This window comes from Salmo trutta, chromosome 28, assembly GCF_901001165.1.
Source record: "Salmo trutta chromosome 28, fSalTru1.1, whole genome shotgun sequence".
Classification (NCBI taxonomy): Eukaryota; Metazoa; Chordata; class Actinopteri; order Salmoniformes; family Salmonidae; genus Salmo; species Salmo trutta.
The window spans coordinates 6,045,710-6,073,035 of NC_042984.1; the positions used below are offsets into that span (position 1 = coordinate 6,045,710).

General features: G+C 41.5%; 3 protein-coding genes across 4 annotated transcripts; 1 reads left to right on the forward strand and 2 right to left on the reverse strand.

Moving 5' to 3' along the window:
- The first annotated feature begins 1,969 nt into the window (after positions 1-1,969).
- On the forward strand, positions 1,970-15,682 carry LOC115165317 (deleted in malignant brain tumors 1 protein). 2 transcript variants are annotated; one of them, XM_029718384.1, is made up of 7 exons: positions 1,970-2,794; positions 2,835-3,341; positions 6,704-7,015; positions 7,398-7,514; positions 7,812-8,009; positions 10,986-11,147; positions 11,444-15,682. In XM_029718384.1, exons 1-7 carry the CDS (start codon positions 2,722-2,724, stop codon positions 11,497-11,499), a joined length of 1,425 nt encoding a protein of 474 aa, XP_029574244.1. In that variant the 5' UTR covers positions 1,970-2,721; the 3' UTR covers positions 11,500-15,682. The 2 variants fall into 2 exon arrangements, with proteins under 2 accessions (XP_029574244.1, XP_029574245.1); XM_029718385.1 differs by having other exon boundaries at positions 1,970-2,572; positions 2,985-3,341.
- A 1,082-nt stretch (positions 15,683-16,764) lies between these two features.
- On the reverse strand, positions 16,765-21,732 carry LOC115165319 (emerin). Its single transcript, XM_029718387.1, has 6 exons — positions 21,284-21,732; positions 20,778-20,879; positions 20,460-20,494; positions 20,224-20,306; positions 20,053-20,109; positions 16,765-17,630 (listed from the first exon to the last, which is right to left on the reverse strand). Exons 1-6 carry the CDS (start codon positions 21,363-21,365, stop codon positions 17,408-17,410), a joined length of 582 nt encoding a protein of 193 aa, XP_029574247.1. The 5' UTR covers positions 21,366-21,732; the 3' UTR covers positions 16,765-17,407.
- An 828-nt stretch (positions 21,733-22,560) lies between these two features.
- Positions 22,561-26,165, reverse strand: LOC115165318 (uncharacterized). The gene is made up of 4 exons (XM_029718386.1): positions 24,448-26,165; positions 24,220-24,292; positions 23,993-24,088; positions 22,561-23,912 (listed from the first exon to the last, which is right to left on the reverse strand). Exons 1-4 carry the CDS (start codon positions 26,130-26,132, stop codon positions 23,811-23,813), a joined length of 1,956 nt encoding a protein of 651 aa, XP_029574246.1. The 5' UTR covers positions 26,133-26,165; the 3' UTR covers positions 22,561-23,810.
- Between the last annotated feature and the right edge of the window lie 1,161 nt (positions 26,166-27,326).

Here is a 27,326-nt window from a genome sequence, read left to right on the forward strand (position 1 = left end):
AATACCCATAAAACCTAGCGGTCAAACAGGGAAATGGTTCCAATTGTTTTTCCACCATTCATTTTTCCCATAGGGAATTTTAGAAACACTTAAAATAAGGGTTGTGTTTTGTGTAGGCTTACCCTTGCGTGACGTTTTGATAACCAATTTCAATTTACAATTTACTCTCAGATTTTGAAAAATGCTAATTTCCCTGTTTGACCGCTAGATTTTATGGGTATTAATGACACCTCCACTGTGGGGCTCTATACAGCTACGGGTGCCTCCAGACTAAACTACATTTCTGATACAGTTCCCGAGTTACGTTTACATGCAGTTGTTCGGAGCATGCTAGGTAGCTAATTAGTAGCGGCGGTCGCCTCGTCTTCCGTGTTTTCCGTAAACACACGCTGTAGCATGGAGGTATGGCCCTGTGGGAACACTAACCCTATAAACGTGTGTATCAATTTAACATTTTTGTTTTTCCTAAATGATTTCTCACTAATATGAAAGACGTCCTTAGGCTTCCAATACCATCGGAGATCTTAACAAAACACAAAACACCTTTGTCCAATGACTGGTATCCTAGTGGTTAGAGTGTTGGGCCAGTAACCGAAAGGTTGCTGGATCAAATCCCTGAGCTGACAAGGTGAACATCTGTTGTTCTGCACCTGAGCAAGGCAGTTAACCCCCAGGTGCTGTGGATGTTGATTATGGCAGCCCCCTGCACCTCTCTGATTCAGAGGGCTTGGGTTAAATGTGGGAGACACATTTCAGTTGAATGCATTTAGTTGTACAACTGACTAGGTATCCCCCTTATGTGTAATGGAACTGAAATGGTCCACCCACACAGACAGTGTGGTGAAGAAGGCACAACAGTGCCTCTTCAACCTCAGGAGGCTGAAGAAATTTTCCTTGACAATTGAGACCATCCTGCCTGGTACGGCAACTGCACAGGCAGCAACCGCAGGGCTCTCCAGAGGGTGGTGCGGTCTGCCCAACGCATCACAGGGGTCAAACTACCTGCCCTCTAGGACACCTACAGCACCCGATGTCACAGGAAGGCCAAAAAGATCATCAAGGACAACAACCACCCGAGCCACTGCCTGTTCACCCCGCTATCATCCAGAAGGCAAGTTCAGTACAGGTACATCAAAACTGACACAGAGACACTGAAAAACAGCTTCTATCTCAAGGCCATCAGACTGTTAAATAGCCGTCACTAGCAGGCTATCACCCGGTTACGTAACCCTGCACCTTAGAGGCTGCTGCCCTATATACATAGACTTGGAATCACTGGCCACTTTAATAATGGAACACAAGTCGCTTTAATAATTATTAAATAATGTTTACATACTGCTTTACTCATCTCATATGTATATAATGTATTCTATTCTACTGTGTTTTATTCAAAGCCCCTCCGACGTTGCTCGTCCTAATAATTATATATTTCTTAATTCCATTCTTTTACTTTTAGATGTGTGTGTATTGTTGTGAATTGTTAGATACTACTGCACTGTTGGACCTAGGAGCACAAACATTTCGCTACACCCATCTACTAAATATGTGTAAGTAACCAATACAATTTGATTTGATTTTGATGATCAAGGGCAAGGCATATAAGCCCCCAATGCAATTCTGAATCTAAATACATCCACAGTGCGATTTGCACAGATTTGTTTTGTAAAATTAACTCATTATTTTGTTTTGCTGAATATATGTAACAACATTCCAAACGTATTCAACATTATTTACTCTAATTGTGGCATGATTCCACTATTATTATTATTATTTTTAATCAGTTTACATGTTTCATTGGGGGCCATTGATTTTGAAGGCGAACCGCCGATTCCACTATAGTTGCTCACGCTGATGTAGTTCCCAAAACACTGGTAGAATTCCGTACGTAATTATGTACGTAATTGCGTACGGCGTTGGTAGAATTCCGTACGTAATTACGTACGGCGTTGCACTTACGTAATTACGTTGGGTGCCAACGCCAGGCGGATTTGTGTCTTGCTATTTTTTTTTTCTTCCGAAAACAACAAATCTTTCGAAAGGATTCCCTGATAGTTTTGACGTGATTATATATATCGATGACAAATAATACTGTATCTACATATTGAATAATTAATGTTTTTAATTATAACTTTCGCGTAGAGAAAGAATATTCATAGTTACGACATGGATTGATATTTGTATGTGTTTGATATACGTTATGAAACGCGAAAGGAAAGACCGGGACGGACCTGAAGTTAGCCAGCTAAACTAACCAGGCATGACCGAACAGTGTCAGTGACTGAAGGAATTTAGATATCTGCCTGGCAGCGAGTAGGTATGAAGTAGCCAGCTGTACTACAGGCAGGCTAACACACCGAAATCCTTCAGATAGTATTGCGGTAATTTGACTAGTTAGCCAACTATAGTGGTCTCAAGTTGAAGGTCTCTACTCCACTTTTTGGGTGCAGTTTGAGTAGACCGTTTCCCTGGAAAACCGCATCAAGCTAAACGTCAGCAGAATCACCTCTCGACTTGCTGTCTAATGAAATGATGACAAAGATCCTGAATATTCTACTCGTCCTTACAACGCTAAGTCAGTGATCATTCCATATTTATTTTTTTCTGTGTGGTGTAATTTGTTAATTTTAGAATGAGCTAGTTTAAGTATTTCAATATGGTTGTGTGATCAGTTAAGTATCAGAGACAACCTTGAGTACTGATACTGTAGCAGCTAACATCGATATGACAAGTATTTTCAAGATTATAGATCAAATTTGCAGTTTTCCTCACTCTTTCTCTTGCTGTTCCCATACAGGCTGTGGTCTTGTTGTACAGGCTGTGCTCTTGTTGTACAGGCTGTGGTCTTGTTGTACAGGCTGTGCTCTTGTTGTACAGGCTGTGCTCTTGTTGTACAGGCTGTGCTCTTGTTGTACAGGCTGTGCTCTTGTTGTACAGGCTGTGCTCTTGTTGTACAGGCTGTGCTCTTGTTATTTGGGATGGGGTAGGTGCAGACGGTGAGTCACTCAGAATAATACCAGCTGCAGATGGCTTTTCGTTCATCCGTCTAGTCCGTGGGGACAGTGACTGTGCGGGGCGCGTGGAGCTGCTCCAGGGAGAGCAGTGGGGGACGGTGTGTGACAAAGGTTGGGACCTGAAAGATGCCGACGTGTTGTGCAAGGAGTTGGGCTGTGGGCTGGCCGATAAAGCCGTCCGTGGAGCTGCGTTTGGAAGGGGCACCGGAGAGATCTGGCTGAGGCACGTCAAGTGTTCGGGCCATGAGGCGAGCCTGACGCGATGTCCCAGGGTCGTCAAGGGAGACCCCACCTGCACCCATGATAATGACGCTGGGGTGAAATGTTCAGGTGAGACTGAGTCCCAGGAGGATAGCCTGATACCAGATCAGTTGAAATTGTTTAAACAGATCTGGGGCCCCCATGCTTCAGGAGGTAAAGACATCTAAAATAGTGGGGGTTTTGTTATGGGACAGAAAACATTTCCACGTTGGAATGTAATTAAGTAATACATCTTAACAATAGTAACGTTTTAAGAATTCATAATAAACGCGTGTGATGTGTTTGTACAGTGGTTCCTCAATTAAAAGTTGCGTCATACCATGGTGTAGTGTGCGGTATACGTTACAGTGCTTGCCGTTAATGCTCGTTCAAACCACCAGAGGGCATCTTTGAGCACTTCTACTCCACTTATTAGTAAGGGCTTTTGAAGCTGAGCAGAGATCACCATGCCATGCAATTGTGAGTACACTTCATGATTAAAATGGAATTATATATTTCATTTTTGGTCAATGGGAAGCGAAAAGGAAGAAGATCAAGCAAGCCGAGTCCCAACATGGGCAGAATACTGTATGAAATATTTGGATGGTTAAAGACCGACATTTGGTCGTTTCAATTAAATCTGGTTATTTCAATTCAAATGTGACTTGTTCCATTCTACATTCTCTTGTTGATATTTTATTTAGGATGATTTTAGTGGTAGCCCGTTCTCCGGTTCACAGGGCTGTATGGGTTTGACTGACAGCGGTTAGAAACTTCAGCACCGCGCAACAACAACAACAAGATGCCCCATCTCTCCAGCTACTTTTGCAAATGTGAGAGAAATGCTGTAAATCAAGATGCTACAAGATGCTTCTTTCTATTGTTGTCATCTGTTCGATAACATAACATAATAATTCATTCATTCATCAGCAGGATAAACCCATTCCTGGCACAAATTGGGGGATTTTCACACCTATCCCTTTGTAAATTAATGGAGTGTGAATGTTTCTGTCTGAGAGTCTCTCTCCTCTCGCACTATAGTTCTGAATCGGGACAAAATTAATCAGCTGGCGGGTAGTTGCGAGAACTTGAGTAATGGTGCAATTATACTTCACGTGAACTGACGATTTTCAAAAAATAGGATACAGCCCATTACATAAACAGAGAGTGGATGCTCGTGGAGAGGTTGCAATCCACCATGGAGTGGGACAGTTCCCAACGCAAAATTGCAGATAACATAAGGCCAGCTATTGTGAAAGAATACTTGGGGCTCTTGTTGAGTTCCTCTCGCTTCAAAGAGACCAGATTTATTTCTCTGCACCCCTCACTCTATCCAAGACCACATTGTCTGCTTCATATGAGGCTTTCATTTAGGAAGGTCATAAAAAAATAACATGAAACTAAGACAATGTATTTAAAAATAAATTAATATTGTGTTTTGAGTTGAATTTATCTGTGCTTAGTAACCGAGGCTATATGGCTGCACCATCAAACTCATTAATTTAGCAGACACCAATCGCGTATATTCAGTCAACATATTTTACAGTAAGAATATAATGAAATATAATGTAACATTTTAGTTTCTCTTTAAAAACATTACAGTGTAACAACAGTTATAGTAAGTCATATTCTACAGTCCAGTTATAGCTTCTCCTGACAAAGTAAAAACAAAAAACAAGGTGTATTTTTCCCAGGTGTGAGCCTTTGTGCGCTTGGGACAGAGGAAGAGCAATTCTTACACACTGTTGTTCTAAACTCAATCATCCTCATTATTTCAGTTCTCTTCAAATGTAATCGTGAAGTCATGTGCACAATTATCAGTTTCTATCTGGTGTTCATCAATTGACGTCATTCATTCAGTGAAACACAGATTTATCCACAAAGACCAGGGGGGGTTTTCCAAAACCTCGCAAAGAAGGTCACCTATTGGTAGATGGGTAAAAAAAAATATATATATCTCTTTGATCATGGTGAAGTTATTTAATTACACTTTGGATGGTGTATTAACATACCCAGTCACTACAAAGATACAGGCGTAACTCAGATGCCCGAGAGGAAGGAAACCGCACAGGGATTTCACCATGAGGCCAGTGGAGATTTTTAAAATAGTTGAATGGCTGTGATAGGAGGAAACTGAGGATGGATCAACAACATTGTAGTTACTCCACAATACTAACCTAATTGACAGAATTAAAAAGAAGGAATCCTGTGTATAGAATAAAAAAACATTCAAAAAAATGCATCCCGTTTGCAACAAGGGACTGAAGTAATACTGCACAAAATGTGGCAAAGCAATACATTTTTTGTCCTGAATACAAAATGTTACATTTGGGGCAAATCCAACACAACACATTACTGAGTACCACTCTCCATATTTTTAAGCATAGTGGTAGCTGCATCATGTTATCCTTTACAGGATTGGTGGGTCCCCCACGGGACGGTTGAACTAACATAGGCTAATGCGATTAGCATGAGGTTGTAAGTAACAAGAGCATTTCCCAGGACATAGACATATCTGATAATCCCAGAAAGCTTAAATTCTTGTTAATCCAACTGCACTGTCCAATTTACAGTAGCAATTACAGTGAAATAATACCATGCTATTGTTTGAGGAGAGTGCACAATTATGAACTTAAAGTTATTAAAAAACCAATTAGGCACATTTGGGCAGTCTTGATACAACATTTTGAACAGAAATGCAATGGTTAATTGGATCAGTCTAAAACTGTGCACATACACTGCTGCCATCTAGTGGCCAATATCTAAATTGCACCTGGGCTGGAATAATACATTGTGGCCTTTCTTTTGCATTTCAAAGATGGTACAAAAAAAATACAAAACATGGTTGGTTTTTTCTTTGTATTATCTTTTACCAGATCTAATGTGTTATATTCTCCTACATTAATTTCACATTTCCACAAACTTTAAAGTGTTTCCTTTCAAATCAGGTTTTCCTCTAAGATTTTGCTTGTGCTTAGCTCCATTCTGTTTCTTTTTTATCTTGAAAAACTCCCCAGTACTTAACAAATACAAGCATACCCATAAATCTATGGCAAGACATGAAAATGGTTGTCTAGCAATGATCAACAGCCAATTTGACAGAGCTTGAAGAATTTTGAAACGAATAATGGGCGAATGTTGCACAATCCAGGTGTGGAATGTTCTTCGAGTTACCCAGAAAGACTCACAGCTGTAATCTCTGCCAAAGGTGATTCTAACATGTATTGACTCAGGGGTGTGAATACTTATGTAAATGAGATTTCAGTATTTCATTGTCAATAAATAGGCAACATTTTCTAAAAACATTTTTAATTATGGGGTATTGTGTGTAGATTGGTGAGAAAAAATATCAATTTAATCCATTTTGAATCCAGGCTGTAACATAACAAAATGTGGAATAAGTCAATGGATATGAATACTTTCTGAAGGTACTGTACCTATCTCCCTGACAGGTGCAATGTTGATCCCCACCCTGTCCCTGCTCTCCCCTCACACCGCCTTATCTCCCAGGGAGGCTGTTCGCTTCAGCTGTACTGTGCTACTGGGCCACCACCTGAATGACTTCCACCTGTATAAGAGGGGCATAGCCACCCCGTTGGTGACTCAGCGGGTGGGCTTTGACCAGTCCAGGGTGGAGTTTACTCTGTCAAACCTGAAGACTACTCATCAGGGCAGTTATAGCTGTCTGTACAGGATCAAGGGTATCCCTCCCTCCTCCTCCATGCTCAGCTCTCCACCTAGCAACACTATCAACATCACTGTGGGTGAGTCATCTAGGGCCTGTTCAGTTAGAGGAAGATGGAAGGGATTTGCTCCAATGGAAGAGGAAAAAGGGATTTGTTACAGTATGCTTTAAAGTTCATTAGAGCACAACGTAGAGAAATGTTTTTGCAACATAAAAAGGGACAACTAGTTTTTTTTATTGGACGAGTTCAGGATAGGTAGTACTGCCTCGTTTCACTCTGTTCTCCCTACTGAACTCATCTTTTATCATTTTGGTTTTGTAATGAGATCCTGACATCCTTTCCAGTAACAAAACAAAAGAAAAGAAAAAGACTGACTTCGTTTTGTCATTTTGATCTGTCCTGTAACTCAATGACAGGTCAAATTGATCCACAACCCCCTGTCTCCCTCCCATCTCGTCAGTGGAGCTGCTCACCCCTCAGCACTGGTACAACATGTCCATCGAGGCTCCCACAGGCTCTGTCATCAAAGGCCACAGCTTCAACATCACCTGCTTCACTGAGAAGCAGTATCCTGGAGGTAGCTTAATTGATTGATACATTAATTGATTTGATTTATTTTACCATTTCAAAAAATATATATATACTAATTGGTCTGGTTTCTTGGACGTTTAGCCTAGACCTGGACTAAATAGCAATTTCAATAGAGATTCTCCAATAAGCAAGCTTTTTAGCCTAGTGCTAAGCTGTCTCCGGAAAACCGGAGAACAAGCAGTACCGGCCCATATAGGCAAGAACGAGCCGTACATAGCTACATTTACAAAAATTATCCAGGATAACACGATATTAAAGAAATTGTTTTATTTCCTTATTGGAGGTTCCTTCCAGCTGCGTCTGATCCGCTCCAACGACACGGTACGCCAGTCGCTGCCCGCCCTCACTCCCCTCGTCACCTTCAGCTTCTCAAACGCACAGCTCTCCAACGAGGGTTTCTATTACTGCCTCTATGTGGTCCAGCTTGACGGGAGAACCTTCGTGTCCCGGGAGAGCCAACCGTTCCGTGTCTCCATCAGAGGTGAGGGCAGGCCAGTCAGCATCTACGGCAGGGATGGGCAACTGGCACAGGCTCCCCTTTTTGAAGCCCTCGGATCAATTTCCCCCAAAATAGTAGAATAGAAAATATGCAATTTCAAAATGTTGTTGTGCATCAGCAGTTTTGTTTTGTTATGTCACTGATAGTCAATTAGCCTATGTCAGCAATATGTTTTTGGGGGAATTGCTGAAATTAGTTTAGCGGCCAGCTATCTAAACTTGTTATCATGATTGAATTACTGGCCCGGGGGGCCCCCATTGATTTTGTTAGTCAGTCTCACTCATATCAATAAAAACTGCATATATTTCTCCCCGTGGTAAAATGTGTAGAATTGCAGCAAACTTACTTTAAAACTGCAACATTTTCTCAATGTTCATATAATGACTCTGTCCATCTCGGTTGTGTCCATAGACGTACGTATTCGGGAAGTATTCGGACCCCTTCCCTTTTTCCACATTTTGTTACGTTACAGCCTTGTTCTAAAATTGATTAATACATTTTTGAAAAATCCTCATCAATCTATAAACAAGAGCCCATAATGACAAAGCAAAAACAGGTTCTTAGTAATTTTTGCAAATGTACAGTACCAGTCAAAAGTTTGGACACCTACTTATTCCAGGGTTTTCCTTTATTTTTACTATTTTCTACATTGTTGAATAATAGTGAAAACATCAAAACTATGAAATAACACATATGGAATCATGTAGTAACCAAAAAAGTGTTCAAAAAAATAATTATTATATTTGAGATTCTTCAAAGTAGCCACCCTTTGCCTTGATGACAGCTTTGCACACTCTTGTTATTCTCTCAACCAGCTTCATGAGGTAGTCACCTGATATGCATTTCAATTAACAGGTGTGTCTTGTTAAAAGTTCATTTGTGGAATTTCTTTCCTTAATGTGTTTGAGCCAATCAGTTGTGTTGTGACAAAGTAGGGTTGATATACAGAAGATAGCCCTATTTGGTAAAAGACCACGTACATATTATGGCAAGAACAGCTCAAATAAGCAAAGAGAAATGACTGTCCATCATTACTTTAAGACATGAAGGTCAGTCAATCCGGAACATTTCAAGAACTTTGAAAGTTTCTTCAAGTGCAGTTGCAAAAACCATCAAGAGCTATGATGAAACTGACTCTCATGAGGACCGCCACAGGAATGGAAGACCCAGAGTTACCTCTGCTGCAGAGGATAAATTCATTAGAGTTACCAGCCTCAGAAATTGCAACCCAAATGAAGAGTTCAAGTAACAGACACATCTCAACATCAACTGTTCAGAGGAGACTGCGTGATTCACGCCTTCGAATTGCTGCAAAGAAAATACTACTAACAGACACCAATAAGAAGAAGAGACTTGCTTGGGCCAAGAAACACGAGCAATGGACATTAGACCGGTGGAAATCTGTCCAAAGGTGTGATTTTTGGTTCCAACCGCTGTGTCTTTGTAAGACGCACAGTAGGTGAAAGGATGATCTCCGCATGTGTGGTTCCCACTGTGAAGCATGGAGGAGGAGGTGTGATGGTGCTTTGCTGTTGACACTGTCTGTGATTTATTTAGAATTCTAGGCACACTTAACCAGCATGGCTACCACAGCATTCTGCAGCGATACGCCATCCCATCTGGTTTGGGCTTAGTGGGACAATCATTTGTTTTTCACTGTGTAAGGGCTATTTTTTTATATTAATATATATTTTTATTATATTTTTAGCCCCTTTTCTCCACAATTTCATGATTTCCAATTGGTAGTTACAGTCTTGTCCCATCGCTGCAACTCCCGTACGGACTCGGGAGAGGCGAAGTTCGAGAGCCTTGTGTCCTCCGAAACATGACCTCGCCAAGCCGCACTGCTTCTTGACACAATGCCCACTTAACCCGGAAGCCAGCCGCACCAATGTGTCGGAGGAAACACAGTACACCTGGCGACCGTGTTAGGCCGGGCGCAGTGCACACTATCACAGGAGTCGCTAGAGCGCAATCAGACAAGGACACACCGGCCGGCCAAGCACTCCCCTAACCCAGACGATGCTGGGCCAATTGTGCGCCACCTTATGGGTCTCCAGGTCGCGGCAGGCTGCGACACAGCCTGGGATCGAACCAGGATCTGTAGTGATGCAGATAGCACTGCGATGCAGTGCCTTAGACTGCTGCGCCACTCGGGAGGCTGTAAGGGCTATTTGACCAAGAAGGAGTGTGATGGAGGGCTGCATCAGATGACCTGGCCTCCACAATCACCCTACCTCAACCCAATTGAGATGGTTTGGGATGAGTTGGACTGCAGAGTGAAAGCAAAGCAGACAACAAGTGCTCAGCATATGTGGGAACTCATTCAAGACTGTTGGAAAAGCTGGTTGAGAGAATGCCAAGTGTGCAATGCTGTCAAGGCAAAGGATGGCAACTTTGAATCTCAAATATAAAATATATTTTGATTTGTTTAACACTTTTTTGGTTACTACATGATTCCATATGTGTTACTTCATAGTGTCTTCACTATTATTCTACAATGTATAAAAGAGTAAAAAATAAAGAAAAACCCTTGAATGATTAGGTGTGTCCAAACTTTTGACTGGTACTGTATTGAACATAAACAGCTTATTTACATAAGTATTCAGACCCTTTGCTATGAGGTTCTAAATTGAGCTCCAGTGCATCCTGTTTCCATTGATCATCCTTGAGATGTTTCCACCTGTTGTAAATTCAATTGATTGGACATGATTTGGAAAGGCACACACCTGTCTATATAAGGTCCCACAGTTGACAGTGCATGTCAGAGCAAAAAAACAAGCCATGAGGTCAAAAGAATTGTCCGTAGAGCTCCAAGACAGGATTGTGTCGAGGCACAGATCTGGGGAAGGGTACCAAGTACACATTAATGCCCATGATTTTAGAAGATATTAACTGTAATATAAAACATTAATCACTTCTCATATTGTCTGTCCATCTGGGTTGTGTGCCCCTCAGACCCAGACCCAGTGTTGAGCCCTATGGTGATCAGCTGGCTAGCTTCTGTTCTGACCTTCCTCGTGACTCTCGTCGTCGTCGTCATCATCATCATCGTTGCCAGAGTCAAGCTCTGCAAGAGACAGGAGAACCACTTGGCGCTAGAGCTAGAGACCAGAACCAGTGAGTCCTTGTCTTGTATCGTCCCACTCCTAGCTTTTATCCTGGAATCCAGGTTGGGGTCAGTTCCATTTCAATTCCAGTCAAATCAGAAAGTAAACCCAATTCCATATTTTCCTCCCATTGAAAATAATTTGACTTGAACTCTGCTGGAATCCTAACAGATAGAAAACACTGGTGAAACAGGGCTTATCAGTTTGGATTCCTGGCTATCTTTGCTTACCACTGTCAAGTTAATTCACAAGAATCATCCTATATAACCACTAACAGACTATTTACATGTCTGATTTGACCAACAGGTGTGGACAACACGTACGTTGCCTTGGGTGATGAGCAGGGCAGATATATTGGATAAAGAGAAGGACCGTGTGTTTGTGAGAGAACCATCAAGACGGAACCCACAATGCAGACATTCCTGAGCTGACAACCTTCCTCAGGGATGGGTCACAGACAGAGATAGTGACACAAGACAAGTACCAAAGCACTACATAGGAGCCATACCAGGGGCGAAAATCTGATATCCACTTTCACATATTTTTCCCAGGATGGGGGGGTCGTGTCCCCCCCCGGGATTTCCGCCCCTGAGCCATACACACGACATCTACTAGAACCTGGTAGAATCCTGCATTAGAACATGACAACAACACTTGTAGGTAGATTTGTTAAGCCATCATCCATATACCAGGCACACTGTAATGAACACTACAATCAACTAAACTATAAAAGGACAATGACTACAATGACACTTTGGCCTTTCTAGGCCAGTTCTCATGCCAAAAAGCAGCTACAACTGAGGAGACTGGACATGAATTCGACTGAGCACTTGATTAATTGTTAATTAATTAATAATTAATCTTGTTCCAATGCCAATGATTTTAATTGTTAAATGATGGTTGAATAAGACTGACGGTCAGTTAAACTATTTCACTATTGACGTCAACAAGAGAACAGTTGTTGGACTGAAGAAAGATTCACTTTAAGGCGTCGGCATACTTCAGTTCGGTTAGCCGAAGTCGGCTGGGCAAACCGAACGAGTGTGGTCTCGCCTACTCCCTTAAAAGACCTTCGCTTGAAAAACAAGAATAGAGGCAGTAGTACTGTTTGTCCAGTTTGAGACGCCGTAGCCAGTATACACTTCCTGGAAATAGTCTGAATTAATCTAAGATACAGTAACTCAAGACATCTGTCTTGACGTTTTTGCTCAGGGGACTTTAGTCGTGTAATTTTACATCTAACTAAGACGTTTGGTGCAGTATTTCGCAATGAAAAAAAATGTGCATGACAACAAGAACGAAAAGCATCTTATCCCCTCAGCACTCAAATGAAGTGGACACTTCTGATGACGTGTCATGACAACTTGCAGGGCGGGGGAGGAAGGAGTGATTTTTAAATGGACCGTCTGTGGCCGGAAACTCGTCAGTCGTTCACCCAGCGGTGATTGTGTTTTCAGCCACCGGTAGTTTGTGGGGGCTGTATATGCTTCACAGTCAATTATGATTGCATGTCTACTTACATTAAATATATCATTATTAATATACGCCTACTATATGATGTCTAGAAAAATGTATTAGCTAAATGACATTAGCCTGCCTAGCTGGAACTTCTGAAGGAATTTTTTTTATTTCTACAATTTCCAAAAGCTAACCAAACAAAAACATCATTACTTTTATGAGACATGTTTGTGCCTTCATGTGCATTAGTAGCACAATTTCTAACTTATTTATATTCGTTTTTACTTACACTTGTATTTTGACTCCATATATTGACGTTGAGGTTTTAATTTTTTGGCGTACTTTTCTTAGCGGATGTACAATCACCGCGATTTGAATTATGGGGAGTTTCAGGCCCCGAAGTGAACATAACTGTACACAAGCAAACTAGTCTAAAAACGAGGGCTGACGTTGCAAACCTCCCTTACTAATCATTTGGACCGACGGGGATTCCCCCAAGGGCATAAGGCGAGGGTGTGTCTTTTATGAATTGGAACCGCAAACGTCTCTCGTTGAATGACAACAGACTTTACTGAAGAATCACCGATGAAGGGGTTCGGCTTGCCTTAAAAAAAAAAATGTGTGCATGAACAACATTCAAAAACGACACAATTGTCATAATATATGCACAAACTCTCCCGAACTGGTTTCGGTTTGTCAGCATGCCGATGGATGCCTTCAGTCTTGGCAGCTTCTCTCCTGATTGGTGGAGTAGTTTGATAGCCTGGTCCCAGATCAGTTTGTGCTGTTTTGCCACTGTTGGTGAGACAATGGCAACATGGCACAAACAGATCAGGGACCAGGCTAGCCGTTTTTGATGATACTGGTATTCAGACAAAGCATTGACTGTGAAATCCATCTATTAGCTTCATGTCTCTTGTTAATATGTTGTGTATTTACACTATTAGTTGAATCCATTTTTTTTATTTTACAAGATTGTAAATTAACACGAGGCTACATCAAGGATCATGAATTCTTGCTTTCACAGAACAGTCCATGATTAGTTAGAGAAATGTGTAGTTATGTTTGAGTAGAGGGGACCCTAGCGACCATAGTTAGGAAGGGTAGCACAAACCGATATGGGACCATCTTGCTGGTAGTTATGATGTAGCCTCGGAAGCCCAGGATTCGATCGATCTGGAAGTTAGAATTTGCGAGACTAGCTGATGTCCATCTCCAGTAGACTGACTAGTTCATGTCCATCTCCTGTAGAGACTGACTTGTCCATCTCCAGTAGAGACTGACTAGCTGATGTCCATCTCCAGTAGAGACTGACTGGTCCATCTCCTGTAGAGACTGACTGGTCCATCTCCAGTAGAGACTGACTAGCTGATGTCCATCTCCAGTAGAGACTGACTAGCTGATGTCCATCTCCAGTAGAGACTGACTAGCTGATGTCCATCTCCGGTAGAGACTGACTGGTCCATCTCCAGTAGAGACTGACTGGTCCATCTCCAGTAGAGACCGACTGGTCCATCTCCAGTAGAGACCGACTGGTCCATCTCCAGTAGAGACCGACTGGTCCATCTCCAGTAGAGACCGACTGGTCCATCTCCAGTAGAGACCGACTGGTCCATCTCCAGTAGAGACCGACTAGCTGATGTCCATCTCCAGTAGAGACCGACTAGCTGATGTCCATCTCCAGTAGAGACCGACTAGCTGATGTCCATCTCCAGTAGAGACCGAGTAGCTGATGTCCATCTCCTGTAGAGACCGACTAGCTGATGTCCATCTCCAATAGAGACTGACTGGTCCATCTCCAGTAGAGACTGACTGGTCCATCTCCAGTAGAGACTGACTGGTCCATCTCCAGTAGAGACCGACTAGCTGATGTCCATCTCCAGTAGAGACCGACTAGCTAATGTCCATCTCCTGTAGAGACCGACTAGCTGATGTCCATCTCCAGTAGAGACTGACTGGTCCATCTCCAGTAGAGACTGACTGGTCCATCTCCAGTAGAGACCGACTAGCTGATGTCCGTCTCCAGTAGAGACCGACTAGCTGATGTCCGTCTCCAGTAGAGACCGACTAGCTGATGTCCGTCTCCAGTAGAGACCGACTGGTCCGTCTCCAGTAGAGACCGACTGGTCCGTCTCCAGTAGAGACCGACTGGTCCGTCTCCAGTAGAGACCGACTGGTCCGTCTCCAGTAGAGACTGACTAGCTGATGTCCATCTCCAGTAGAGACTGACTAGCTGATGTCCATCTCCAGTAGAGACTGACTGGTCCATCTCCAATAGAAACAGTTTGCCCTTTAATATCTAGAATCTCTGGGTCCCAGGGTTTTATATTTCTCTCAGTTCCCACATTCGCCGGTATCGCTGTAAGTTCTGTTCACCGTATGTTGCTGGGAATAAATACAAAATATTTATATTTTATTCTCTACTAACCTGTATTCAATAAGTTAAAGAAAGAAATTGCGTTTGATACAGAAACATTTATTTTAAAATTGGGAGATTCATAGGAATGACTCAAAATGACTGGATACAAAATATGTCAACAGTTACTGTCTTGCTGAAAAGTATTTACTTGTAGACTGCATCCTATTTATTCCCTATATAGTGCACGCGAACTACAAAAGTAGTACACTATATAGGGACTAGGGTGCCATATAGGATGCAATCTGTGCTAAACATTATTGTGTGACCAAAGTGATCTCTGATAAAACAGACAAGTGTCTGGTAACGTCAAAGTGAGTATTACAAATGATACTGCAGGTGTAGAAACATGTCTTATGGTGACGTCACGAGTACATCTAACAGAACCACCTCACACACTGAACATTTGAATGACAGTACACCTATCACAGCAATTGCATTTGTATAATAGTGTGAATGGAACCTTTAACAGGTCAAAATGCTAAGGCACTTCATTTTCAACTTTAATGCCATTTAGAACCTTGTAATTTAGAACTTTTAATGTCATTTAAACAACCAAAAATAACAATTGATTTTCTTGTTTATGAAGAAAGCTTAACTTGTGTTTTTGATTCAATTAGACCATGCCCATTTCAAGCTCATCTTACAAATAAATACAGTTTTTTACAATAGTTAGGCAAGAGTCATTGTTGGTACTTTGTAGTATACCCCAGGACGTAGAGAGAATATGAGGATACTGCGTATGACTGACTAAGCCAGACTATATACAACTAGATAGCACATTGTGTCAGGACTTTTACACAAATAGCCATAACCAAATCATAGTACACTACATGACCAAAAGTATGTGGACACCTGCTCGCCAAACATCTCTTTCCAATATCATGGGTATTAAAATGGAGATGGTCCCCCCCCTTTGCTGTTATAACAGTCTCCATTCTTCTGGGAAGGCTTTCCACTAGATGTTGGAACATTGCTGCAGGAACTTGCTTCCATTCAGCCAGGAGGATTAGTGAGGTTGGGCGATTAGGCCTGGCTCGCAGTCGGCTACATCCATAAGGTGTTCGATGAGGTTGAGGTCAGGCCTCTGTGTAGGCCAGTCAAGTTCTTCCACACCGATGTCAACAAACCATTTATGTATGGACCCCGCTTGGTGCACAGGGGCATTGTCATGTTGAAACAGGTAAGGGCCTTCCCCAAACTGTTGCCACAAAGTTGGAAAGCACAGAATGGTCTAGAATGTAATTTGTATGCTGCAGCTTTAAGATTTCCCTTCACCGGAACGAAGGGGCGTAGAACCATGAAAAACAGCCCCTGACAATTATTCCTCCAACAAACTTTACAGTTAGCACTATGCATTGGGGCAGGTAGCGATCTCCTGGCATCTGCCAAACCCAGATGGTGAAGTGTGATTCATCACTCCAGAGAACTGATTTCCACTGCTTCAGTCCAATGGCAGTGGGCTTTAGACTTGTGTGCGGCTGCTCGGCCATGGAAACCCATTTCATGAAGCTCCCAAATAACAGTTATTGTGCTGACGTTGCTTCCAGAGATAATTTGGAACTCAGTAGTGAATGTTGCAACCGAGGACAGATGATTTTTACGCTCTAGGCACTTCAGCACTCGGAGGTACCGTTCTGTGAGCTTGTGTGGCCTCAACCACTTTGTGCCTGAGCCGTTGTTGCTCCTAGACGTTTCCACTTCACAATAACAGCATTTATAGTTAATCGGGGCAGCTCTAGCAGGGCAAAAATTTGAGGAACTGACGTTGAAATTGGCCATTATACTGTTTGTCTATGGAGATTGCATGGCTGTGTGCTCGATTTTATACCCGCCAGCAACAAATAGCCTAATCCAACAATTTGAAGGGGTGACCACATACTTTTGTGTTTATAGTGTATTTCTGATTTGATACACAATATATATATTGTATATGGTATATGTATTTACTATGAGCTGTGGACATTACATTTTTTAGAAGATAGTACTGTGAGAAAGTGTCATCACTATTACCCATAGTAGAAGCACCCCATTTTGGTAACATAGTTGTATGATAACAGAATACTATACATCATCTAGTAACTAAATACGAGTCTGGACGGGAGGAAATGTTCTGGCTTTCCTTTGGCAGAATCCAATGTCAGTCACCTTTTTATATAAACCACAAGCACAAAGAATGACAGGCATGGGATTTGCCATAATACATCTGTCAAAATATGAACACTGGGTCATATTCATTCACACCGTAGCGAAGCGTTTTAAAAACGTCCAACGGAAAATTTGCAATTTTATTAATGTATGCGTTTTTAAAAAAAAATACTACCTCCCCATTTTGGACTGTTTTCTTTTGAAATGTTCTGCCTAATGAACACATCCCAGATTTTGGTAAAATTTGATCATTGGATTCTGTTAAAGGGGTTGCTCTCTACGGACTCCATGTTGATAAATATGAAGTAGAGGAATCCGGCTACGATCAGGAAGACCAGGAACTGGATCCAGAGAGGGACCAGTCTCTCAGAACTCTCTGTTTTTTCCTCCTTAACAACGCCACCTCCAGACTTCACCACAGGCGTTGGTTTGGAGTAGGAGGAGTACGATGGTGTGTTGTAGACATGGGGCCTGAAAACGGAGGGGAGGGGGGGGGGGGGGGTTTAGTCTCACATGACTACATCCAGGTATGTGATCAGAACATAGAAAAGCAGGCTCTTAGCTAGGGGATAGGTCAGTTTCCATAGACACTGAGTATACCAAACATTATGAGCAACTTACCTCATATTGAGTTGCACCCCTCCCCGTTTGCCCTCAGAACAGCCTCAATTCGTCAGGGACATGGACTCTACAAGGTGTCAAAAGCATTCCACCAGGATGCTGGCCCATATTGACTGCAGTGGAGGCTGCTGATGGGAGGACGGCTCATAATACTGGCTGCAATGGCATCAAACACATGGAAACCATGTATTTGATACCATTCCACTTATTCTGCTCCAGCCATTACCACGAGCCCGTCCTCCCCAATTAAGGTGCCAACAACCTCCTGTGGTTGACTCCAATGCTTCCCACAGTTGTGTCAATTTTTCTGGATGTCCTCTGGGTGGTGGACCATTCTTGATACACACGGGAAACTGTTGAGTGTGGGAAAAAACCCAGCAGCGTTGCAGTTCTGACAAACCGGTGTGTTTGGCACCTACTACCAAAACCCGTTCAAAGGCACTAATCTTTTGTCTTGACCATTCACCCTCTGAAGGACACACATACACAATCCATGTCTCATTTAATTTCAAAGCTTAAAAAAAAATCATTCTCGAACCCATCTCCTCCCCTTCATCTACACTGATTGAAGTGGATTTATAAGTGACCAATAAAGGGTGATAGACTGACTAGATGAATGCTGTCATGGAAAGAGTGTTCTTAATGTTTTGTATGCTCAGTGTATATACAGTGCTTCAGAAAGTAGTCACAGCCCTCAACTTTTTCCACATGTTACAGCTTGAATTTAAAATTGATTAAATTGAGATTGTATCACTGGCCAACACACAATACCACGTGAGGGTGGAATGTTTTTTTACAAATTATAAAAGGAAAAGCTGAAATATCTTCAGTCAATAAGTATTCAAGGCTAAATCAGTTCAGGGATAAAAATGTGCTTAACAAGTCACATAAGCTGCATGGACTTACTGTGTGCAGTAAGTGTTGAACATGATTTTTGAATGACTACCTCATCTCTGTACCCCACACACAGATAATTGTAAGGTCCCTCAGTCGAGAAGTTAATTTCAAAATACAGATTCAACCACAAAGACCAGGGAGGTTTTCCAATTGCCTCACAGAGAAGGACACCTATTGCTAGATGGGTACAAATAAAAAAAAACAGACATTGAATATCCCCTTTGAGCATGGTGAAGTTATTTATTACACTTTGGATGTTGTATCAATACACCCAGTCACTACAAAGATACAGGCGTCCTTCCTAACTCAGTTGCCGGAGAGGAAGGAAACCGCACAGGGATTTAACCATGAGACCAATGGTGACTTTAAAAGAGAGTTTAATGGCTGTGATAGGAGAAAACTGAGGATAGATTAACAATACTAACCTAATTCACAGTGAAAAGAAGGAAGCCTGTACAGAATAGAAAACATTCCAAAACACATTGAGTACCATTCTCCATATTTTCAACCATAGTGGTGGCTGCATCATATTATGGGTATGCTTGTAATCGTTAAGGACTGGGGAGTTTTTTTTTAGGATAAAAATGTTTACTGAATGGAGCTAAGTACAGGCAAAACTAGAGGAAAACCTGGTTCAGTTTGCTATCCACTGGAAGACTAATTCACCTTTCAGCAGGACAATAACCTGAAACAAGGCTAAATCTACACTGGAGTTGCTTACCAAGAAGAAAGTGAATATTCCTGAGTGGCTTTTTTACAGTTTTGACTTAAATCTATGGCAATACTTAAATGGTTGCCTAGAAATGATCAACAACTAATTTGACAGAGCTTGAAGAATTTTGAAAAGAATAATGGGAAAATATTGTACAGTCAAAGTGTGCAAAAATCTTACCCAGAAAGACTCACAGCTGTAATCGCTGCCAAAGGTGATTCTAAAACGTATTGACTCAGGGGTGTGAATACTTATGTAAATGAGATATTTCTGTATTTCATTTAATACAGTTGCAAAAATGGCTCAAAACGTGTTTACACTGTCATTATGGGGTATTGTGTGTAGATGGGTGAGGATTTTTTTATTTTTATATTTAATCAATTTTGAATTCAGGCTGTAACGACAATGTGGAATAAGTCGAGGGGTATGAATACCTTCAGAAGGCACGGAATAGGAATGGAGGATAAATGTCAGAAAAGCAGGAATCACATCCATGAACATGAGCATAGTTTCAGTATCTGTTTGTCATATGGTTCTTGTCGGCATGACAACGACCATATGACCTGGCAAGACGGGCATAAAAAAAAAAAAAGATTTGGGACCAAGCTATGAAAACATTATTATACATAAACAATTTGAAATCTTTCAAAACGAGAGACTCACTCATCAACGTATGGTCTTCCGCTGCTGTACTCTGGTCTTGATCTTGAATAGAGTTTTCTGCAAAGGAGAGAGAAACAAGTGGATTCATTTTTATTGGTCTACTTTAAATCAACTGACCATAATTTTTTTTTTTTAACACTGGATAACGTAATAATCTGTAAACAAACGTACTCATCCACAAAGTCCCTCTCACTATACTCTGGTCTTGACCTCATGTAAGGTTTTCCATCTCCTGAAGGCCCTTCACTTATAACCTGCAAATATGAGAAACAGAATAATATTGATGGTAAGATTTTTCATCTATAAAATGAGTTTATTTAACTAGGCAAGTCAGTTAAGAACAATTTCTTATTTACAATGTAGAAGCAACTCCGAACAAATGAATCAACCCAAGGTTGGATACTTACTGGTGTCCGATAGGTAACGTAAGTGACTTCTTCCTCTGAAATGAAGAAAGAAAAAGTAAACAAACATTCAGTCAGGTAACCTAGGTGTTAGAGAGTCGATCCAGTAACCCAATGGTCGCTGGTTCGAATCCCCGAGCCGACTAGGTGAAAAACCTGTCGCTGTGCCCTTGAGCAATACACTTAACCCTCATTACTCCTGTAAGTCACTCTGGATAAAAGCATCTGCTAAACGACAAAAAATATCATTCCTGATTTCCACTTAGCTCAGTCTAAAGATAGTATATGTATGCATTGTGTTATCATGTATGTGTAACTTACGCTCTTCTCTGTAGAAGGTTTTGTCTGAGGATGGTTTTGTGACTTTTTTGTCTTTGGCCATGGCCTCTTTTAGCTTCTTCTCATACAGGGGTCTTGTAGTGTCTCCAAAAATGCAGAAATGTTAGAATGTGGCTCAGTAATGCAATGAAACCATTGCTACATAACTATTATAATATCATCAATAGATTTGAGACTGTCTGGTCATAGACAGTCTCAACTGTAGCTCAGTTGGTAGAGCATGGTGTTTGCAACACCAGGGTTGTGGGTTCGATTCCCACGGGGGGCCAGCACAGAAAAATAATGTATGAAATGAAATGTATGCATTCACTACTGTAAGTCGCTCTGGATAAGAGCGTCTGCTAAATGACTAAAATGTAAATGTAATAACGTTAGACTAGTAGGCTAGGAATTAATAGCTACAGTAGCTAGCTAAAACATAATTCAGCTAAGGGCTGGGTAAGCTTAGCTAGCTATCGTTAACGTTAAAAAATGAAAGCATGACTTACCAACGATAGGCCCGTGCTTAATTCCATACTCGTCCAACAATTCCATGATTTCTTGGTCAGACTTACTTCTCAGTGTGGCCATACTGTCGCCTATATATTTTGCTCTTTGATTGCAACGGAAAATGACTCGTGTTGACTGGCTACATTAACTACAGTTTAATTAGCAAAAATCGACAATGTTCTGGCACCACCCACTTCCACACATTGCTACCATAGAAATATTATGAACAGAACGGACTTCAACCCTCAGACCAGAAAGTTTCTAAAAACCCGGAGGGGTAATATCGCGAGACTTCCGGGGAAAAAAGCTTTATGAAACGGGAACAAACAGTTTTTTCATTTTCGTCATAAACGACATTTTATTCGAAGGAGTGCGTTTGAATTGACGGTTTGCACATGCGCAGTTCGGTGCGAGACGACTGTTAGGACCCGACGACGTGTTTCTAAAGCATGAGATTAGTTAGCCAACACCACGGTGTCATCGGGGATTTCTATTTGGATAAGAATGTAAATTGTTGATCTGTATTTTGAATTTTAAAAAAAAGAAAATAATAAAAAAAAACTATTCTATTTGGATAATAAAGTAAATTGTTGATCTGTATTTTGAATAAAAAATAAAAAAAATTATTTTTATATTTGGATAAGCAGTTTTTGACCGTTCTTCATACTGTACTGTCTTTGGTACTACCCTGGCAGTTTGACTGGTACACTCGCAATGGTTGCCTGTTATTATGATGCGATAATTTCAATGGTAATGTATAGTTGTTCATTTAAATTATGTTAATTGTTGTGGCTCATGCAATAGAATGTACGTATTGTACTGTCAATTGAGTTGGATCAACAAATCACAGCATAAGTAAGCGTTTCACTGTTAGTCTACACCTGTTGTTTACAAAGCATATGACAAATAAAATTAATTTGATTTATATTGATGGGTGCACTTCCTGCTTTTACTTCCTGCTTTGCTCCTATGGGTGGGTACACTCCCAATGACCACCAGTCCGATCATTATACCGTCATTGACTTGAATAGCGGATATCCGTTTGATTCATTCTATTTATATGATTGTTACAACGTTGTTTCAGGTTCCTCTTTAAAAAAATAATAATAATTCATCCGTGACAGCAGCCTCTTAGGTATATCTTATGCTCTGGCAAGAGTCACATAGTACCAGAGAATTTACACAATAAGGCTTATATTTGTGTGGGAAAGCCAAGCACCGAACTGCGCATGTTACAGATATCTTTGATGTAAAACAATATATAAAATACTGAACCTTAAAGTTGAATGGGAATATAAATAGACCCCTTTTTATTATCGATCAAACAGATGAAGACATGTTACAGATGAAGACATGTTACAGATGAAGTCATGTTACAGATGAAGACATGTTACAGATGAAGACCTGTTACAGATGAAGACATGTTACAGAGGAAGACATGTTACAGATGAAGACATGTTACAGATGAAGACCTGTTACAGATGAAGACATGTTACAGATGAAGACATGTTACAGATGAAGTCATGTTACAGATGAAGACATGTTACAGATGAAGACATGTTACAGATGAAGTCATGTTACAGATGAAGTCATGTTACAGATGAAGACCTGTTACAGATGAAGACCTGTTACAGATGAAGACCTGTTACAGATGAAGACATGTTACAGATGAAGACATGTTACAGATGAAGACATGTTACAGATGAAGTCATGTTACAGATGAAGTCATGTTACAGATGAAGACATGTTACAGATGAAGACATGTTACAGATGAAGACATGTTACAGATGAAGTCATGTTACAGATGAAGACATGTTACAGATGAAGACATGTTACAGATGAAGTCATGTTACAGATGAAGACATGTTACAGATGAAGACATGTTACAGATGAAGACATGTTACAGATGAAGACATGTTACAGATGAAGACATGTTACAGATGAAGACATGTTACAGATGAAGTCATGTTACAGATGAAGTCATGTTACAGATGAAGACATGTTACAGATGAAGACATGTTACAGATGAAGACATGTTACAGATGAAGACATGTTACAGATGAAGTCATGTTACAGATGAAGACATGTTACAGATGAAGACCTGTTACAGATGAAGACATGTTACAGATGAAGTCATGTTACAGATGAAGACCTGTTACAGATGAAGTCATGTTACAGATGAAGACCTGTTACAGATGAAGACATGTTACAGATGAAGTCATGTTACAGATGAAGACCTGTTACAGATGAAGTCATGTTACAGATGAAGACCTGTTACAGATGAAGTCATGTTACAGATGAAGACATGTTACAGATGAAGACATGTTACAGATGAAGTCATGTTACAGATGAAGACATGTTACAGATTAAAATGAAAGTGACAGCAACTACAGTATAAGGAGATAGTATTTTCCTTACAAGTAAGCATTTTTTACTTAGCTGCTGCTACTTTATTATCTAATTATTTTCAGGCATAGGCATATTGACAATACAGTACAGTCGTTAGCAAAAACTATTTGGTCCAGATCACCAGTCCAAGTCCAGTAGGTCTGTTGTCCACCAGAATGTCAAAAGTCCAATCAATGTCAAAAGGGCCATCTTCAGCAGGAACTTCAGCACCCTCAGACACTACACAAACACAGTGTGTCAGAGGAATCCATCAATTTCATGAAGCCCTTTTTACAGAAAGTTGTTGGTTAAAGACTTACCCGGTCTCTCTTGCTGTGTGTCCGAGGTATTTTGCTGAGATCTTGTAGTTCTCCTTGTGGCTTCTGACTCTCCTGAGTCTCAGGCTCACGCTGCTCCTGAAATAGACACACTGCATTGTCATGTGCTGCTGGTGGCTAAGAGAGAGAGAGAGAGAGAGAGCGAGAGAAAGTGAGAGAGCGAGAGAGAGAGCGAGAGAGAGAGAGAGAGAGAGAGAGAGAGCTCTCACTTCAAGCCTTGCTGTAGAATCCAGGTCCTCATCTCTGTCAGATGAGCTGTCGACCAAATCCGTGTCACTGCTGCTAAGAACGTAGTAGACAGACAGTAATATAGGAAATTATTTCACTTATCTATCTACCACAGTGACAGTACAAATGACATGTCTTGTTCAAGTAGAAACAAGCATTTCCTGGTTGGCGGGTGTCTTGAGTAATTTTATGGAGGCAATTTCCCTTACCTGTCTGTATATTCAATGACTTGAGGCAGGGGATCCATGCAGAACTGAACTCTAGGCTTCCTCCCTGAAAAAGCATCTTCTGTTTCCATCGCCTCCTTCTCCTCTTCGTCATTATAAAACTTGTAGAATGCCTCGATTCTCACTCTCTCTTGTTTCCAACTCCTCTCCTCCTCTTCTTCATCATCTGCAAATTGTTCCTCTCCGACTGTGATTCCACTCCCCTCATACTTGTAATTTAGAATGAAACCACTCCTGTCCACGTTATTATCCCCTGTGTCCCAGCTTATATTGGTGTGAAGGTGGTTCTCCAACGTTCTTTCTAGCTCCGGCGGGATTTCTGGAAGATACTCCTCTTTACCCCAAATGTAAGTCTCCCCTTTGTCCTTTCTTAGTTCAGTCTCCAACGTACAAAATTCTCCGGGAAAATTATCCTCAGAGTCAGATGATGACATGTTGCCTGTACTCCTCTTACCCCTGCTAAACCTGGTTACCTCTGCTGTACTGGGTCCGGCCTCACTGTGAAGGGTAAAAGTGGGGACATCGGAGATGGTGTCTGAAAGATGCAGGTCAGCAACACTCTGCTTGGAGCTGTTCTCCTCTCCACCCTCCCAGTCAGGTAGAGGTGAAACATCAGATCCGCAGTCTCTCTGAGGAATACCCTGGTATCTTGGCAGTGCTGGGTGTTCTTCATTATGCTTCTCTGGGTCTTCATCCTTCTCATCCTCACTGGAGCCATCACTGGAGCCATCACTGGAGCTATCACTGGAGCTATCACTGGAGCAATCAGCTTCAAGATTGTCTTCAATAATCTTGCCCATGCTAATGTCAATATTGATTTTACACATCGCACAATCTGCAAAATCTTGTTTGCCTTCTACGCTCAGAGAGATAGCAGGTCTTGCATCTTCCTTTTCATCTTCCTCTCCCTGTACATGGCTATCCTTCTGCTTGGTTATTTCTCTCTCCGGGTAGACATTCTCGTCTATCTTTAAATGACCCTCAGAGGGACTAGACAGTGTGCTCCCATTTTTGTTTCGCTCTCTCCCTTTCCCTCCATCCTTGTCGTATTCACTCGGAGAGAAGTCAGAGGGGTAATCTGCAAAGCTTTCACCCGCCTCTTGGTGGTCGTCCCCTAGGAAGTCCTTAATTTTCTCCTCAAGCGGGTGTTCCACAAAGGTATTGACCATAAGAGATTGCAGATTCTGTGTTGCTGCGGGATCAGGACAATCAGAAACCATCTCTGGAGCTCCATGTTCATCTTGCTCTTCTTCCTCTTCATTCTCCTGGGGAAAATGTGGGGAGAGTAAGTTCACTTCTTTCTTTCCCTCTTCTCTCTGGTTTTGAGTGATAGAGCTTGTCAGGACCTCCAGGTCTGAATCAGATGATTTCTCTTGGTTTTCTTCAGCCGTCGGTCTCTCCTCTTCTTCAATCCCTTCACTTATATCTGCTGTGATTTTCATGGTGTCATCTTCAGTAACACTCTCAAAACAACTCACATCACTGTTCTCGTAAGCACCTTGCTCTATGTTTCTGATGTTAGGGTTTTCCCTCTCCTCTTGGGCAAAAGGTTGTCCTGTAGTTACGATATTTTCTATATTCTCTTCGTCGTAGTGAACAACCACAGACCTACCCCCTGGGGAGCCAATGTCCTCTATTCCTGTGTCCTCTTCTTCTCCTGAGTCCATCTCCTCTTCATCTTCCCCCTCCTCTTCCTCCTCCTTGCCCTCCTCTTCCTCCTCTACCTCCTCCTCTTCCCCCTCCTCTTCCTCCTCCTTGCCCTCCTCTTCCTCATCCTCTTCCTCCTCCTCTTCCTCCTCCTTGCCCTCCTCCTTGCCCTCCTCCTCCTCCTCTTCCTCCTCCTTGCCCTCCTCCCACTTCTCCACATCATCAATATGTTGTGTATCTTCTTCAGTCAAACTCACATCATATGTCTTCACTGAGATATGGTCAGGTACAGTTCCAGTTTCTCCACCAGGCTCTTCCTCTTCCTGTCCTTCATCCACATCTTCCTCTTCCTCTCTCAGCACTGGTAATCTTCCAGAGGACATTTCTGTCTTGGCTTCGTCAAAATCGAGAGGCTCAAAGTCGAACCCTCCTTCAGGGAAAGATGGGAGGGATGTGTCTGCAACAACAACATCAACATGGCAAATAATGACAGAGAAAACCCAAGCAATAATATATTAATTGTAACTTTCAGGAACTGATTGTAATAAATGTCAGCGAAGGTGCAGTGCTCTAGCTACAACCTGCATAACGCTTACCTGAAAATGCATCCGTTAACAAATCAGCAAAGTTCTGTTCCATCTTCTCTAGGTAATAGGTAAAGTCAAACTATATGTCATAAGATTTCTGTGCCTTTTAAGTTATTCAGTTTACCAAGAGACACGTTTTGGCAAGATTTGAAAGCATCTTTAACAACAAAATTCTTCTGATTTCTGACAGGAAGAGAGTGTGTTAGGTTTCTCGTCTGTTATTGCTTCAGCTAGCTTCCTGTCAAAATAGGGGATGCAGAAATAGATCAAAACACATCGACAAGTAGTGACAGACAGGACAAAGAGAACAACAAAATAATTTTAAAAAATATGCAAATTGAAATGCCACAAAACCCAAGTCTGTTAAAAGGCTTTGGTTGTTCATAAATAAAGTCCCACATAGGAAGATGGTGATGTACTCACCGTAGATTCAACACATAAGCTGTACTGTGGTTTTACTTTCCGATGTCTAACACAAGACCCAGCCCTCCCTCCCTCCCTCAGAGATGTAGGCTACCACTTCCACCCTGCCTGTGTCTGGCTCTATCAAATGAAGCATCGTCTGTATAGGGCAGGCCCTAATTTATACTGAACAAAAATATAAACGCAACATGTAATGTGTTGGTC

Coding starts and splice junctions, on each gene's coding strand:
- LOC115165317 (XM_029718384.1), top strand. CDS start 2,722: ATGACAAGTATTTTCAAGATTATAGATCAAATTTGCAGTTTTCCTCAC. Junction 2,795..2,834: donor CTCTTGCTGTTCCCATACAG/GCTGTGGTCTTG, acceptor CTTGTTGTACAG/GCTGTGGTCTTGTTGTACAG. Junction 3,342..6,703: donor CGCTGGGGTGAAATGTTCAG/GTGAGACTGAGT, acceptor TCTCCCTGACAG/GTGCAATGTTGATCCCCACC.
- LOC115165319 (XM_029718387.1), bottom strand. CDS start 21,365: ATGGCCACACTGAGAAGTAAGTCTGACCAAGAAATCATGGAATTGTTG. Junction 20,495..20,777: donor AACCTTCTACAGAGAAGAGC/GTAAGTTACACA, acceptor TCTTCATTTCAG/AGGAAGAAGTCACTTACGTT. Junction 17,631..20,052: donor GGAAGACCATACGTTGATGA/GTGAGTCTCTCG, acceptor CTCCGTTTTCAG/GCCCCATGTCTACAACACAC.
- LOC115165318 (XM_029718386.1), bottom strand. CDS start 26,132: ATGGACTCAGGAGAAGAAGAGGACACAGGAATAGAGGACATTGGCTCC. Junction 24,293..24,447: donor GTCATTGAATATACAGACAG/GTAAGGGAAATT, acceptor CTACGTTCTTAG/CAGCAGTGACACGGATTTGG. Junction 23,913..23,992: donor CACACAGCAAGAGAGACCGG/GTAAGTCTTTAA, acceptor GTGTTTGTGTAG/TGTCTGAGGGTGCTGAAGTT.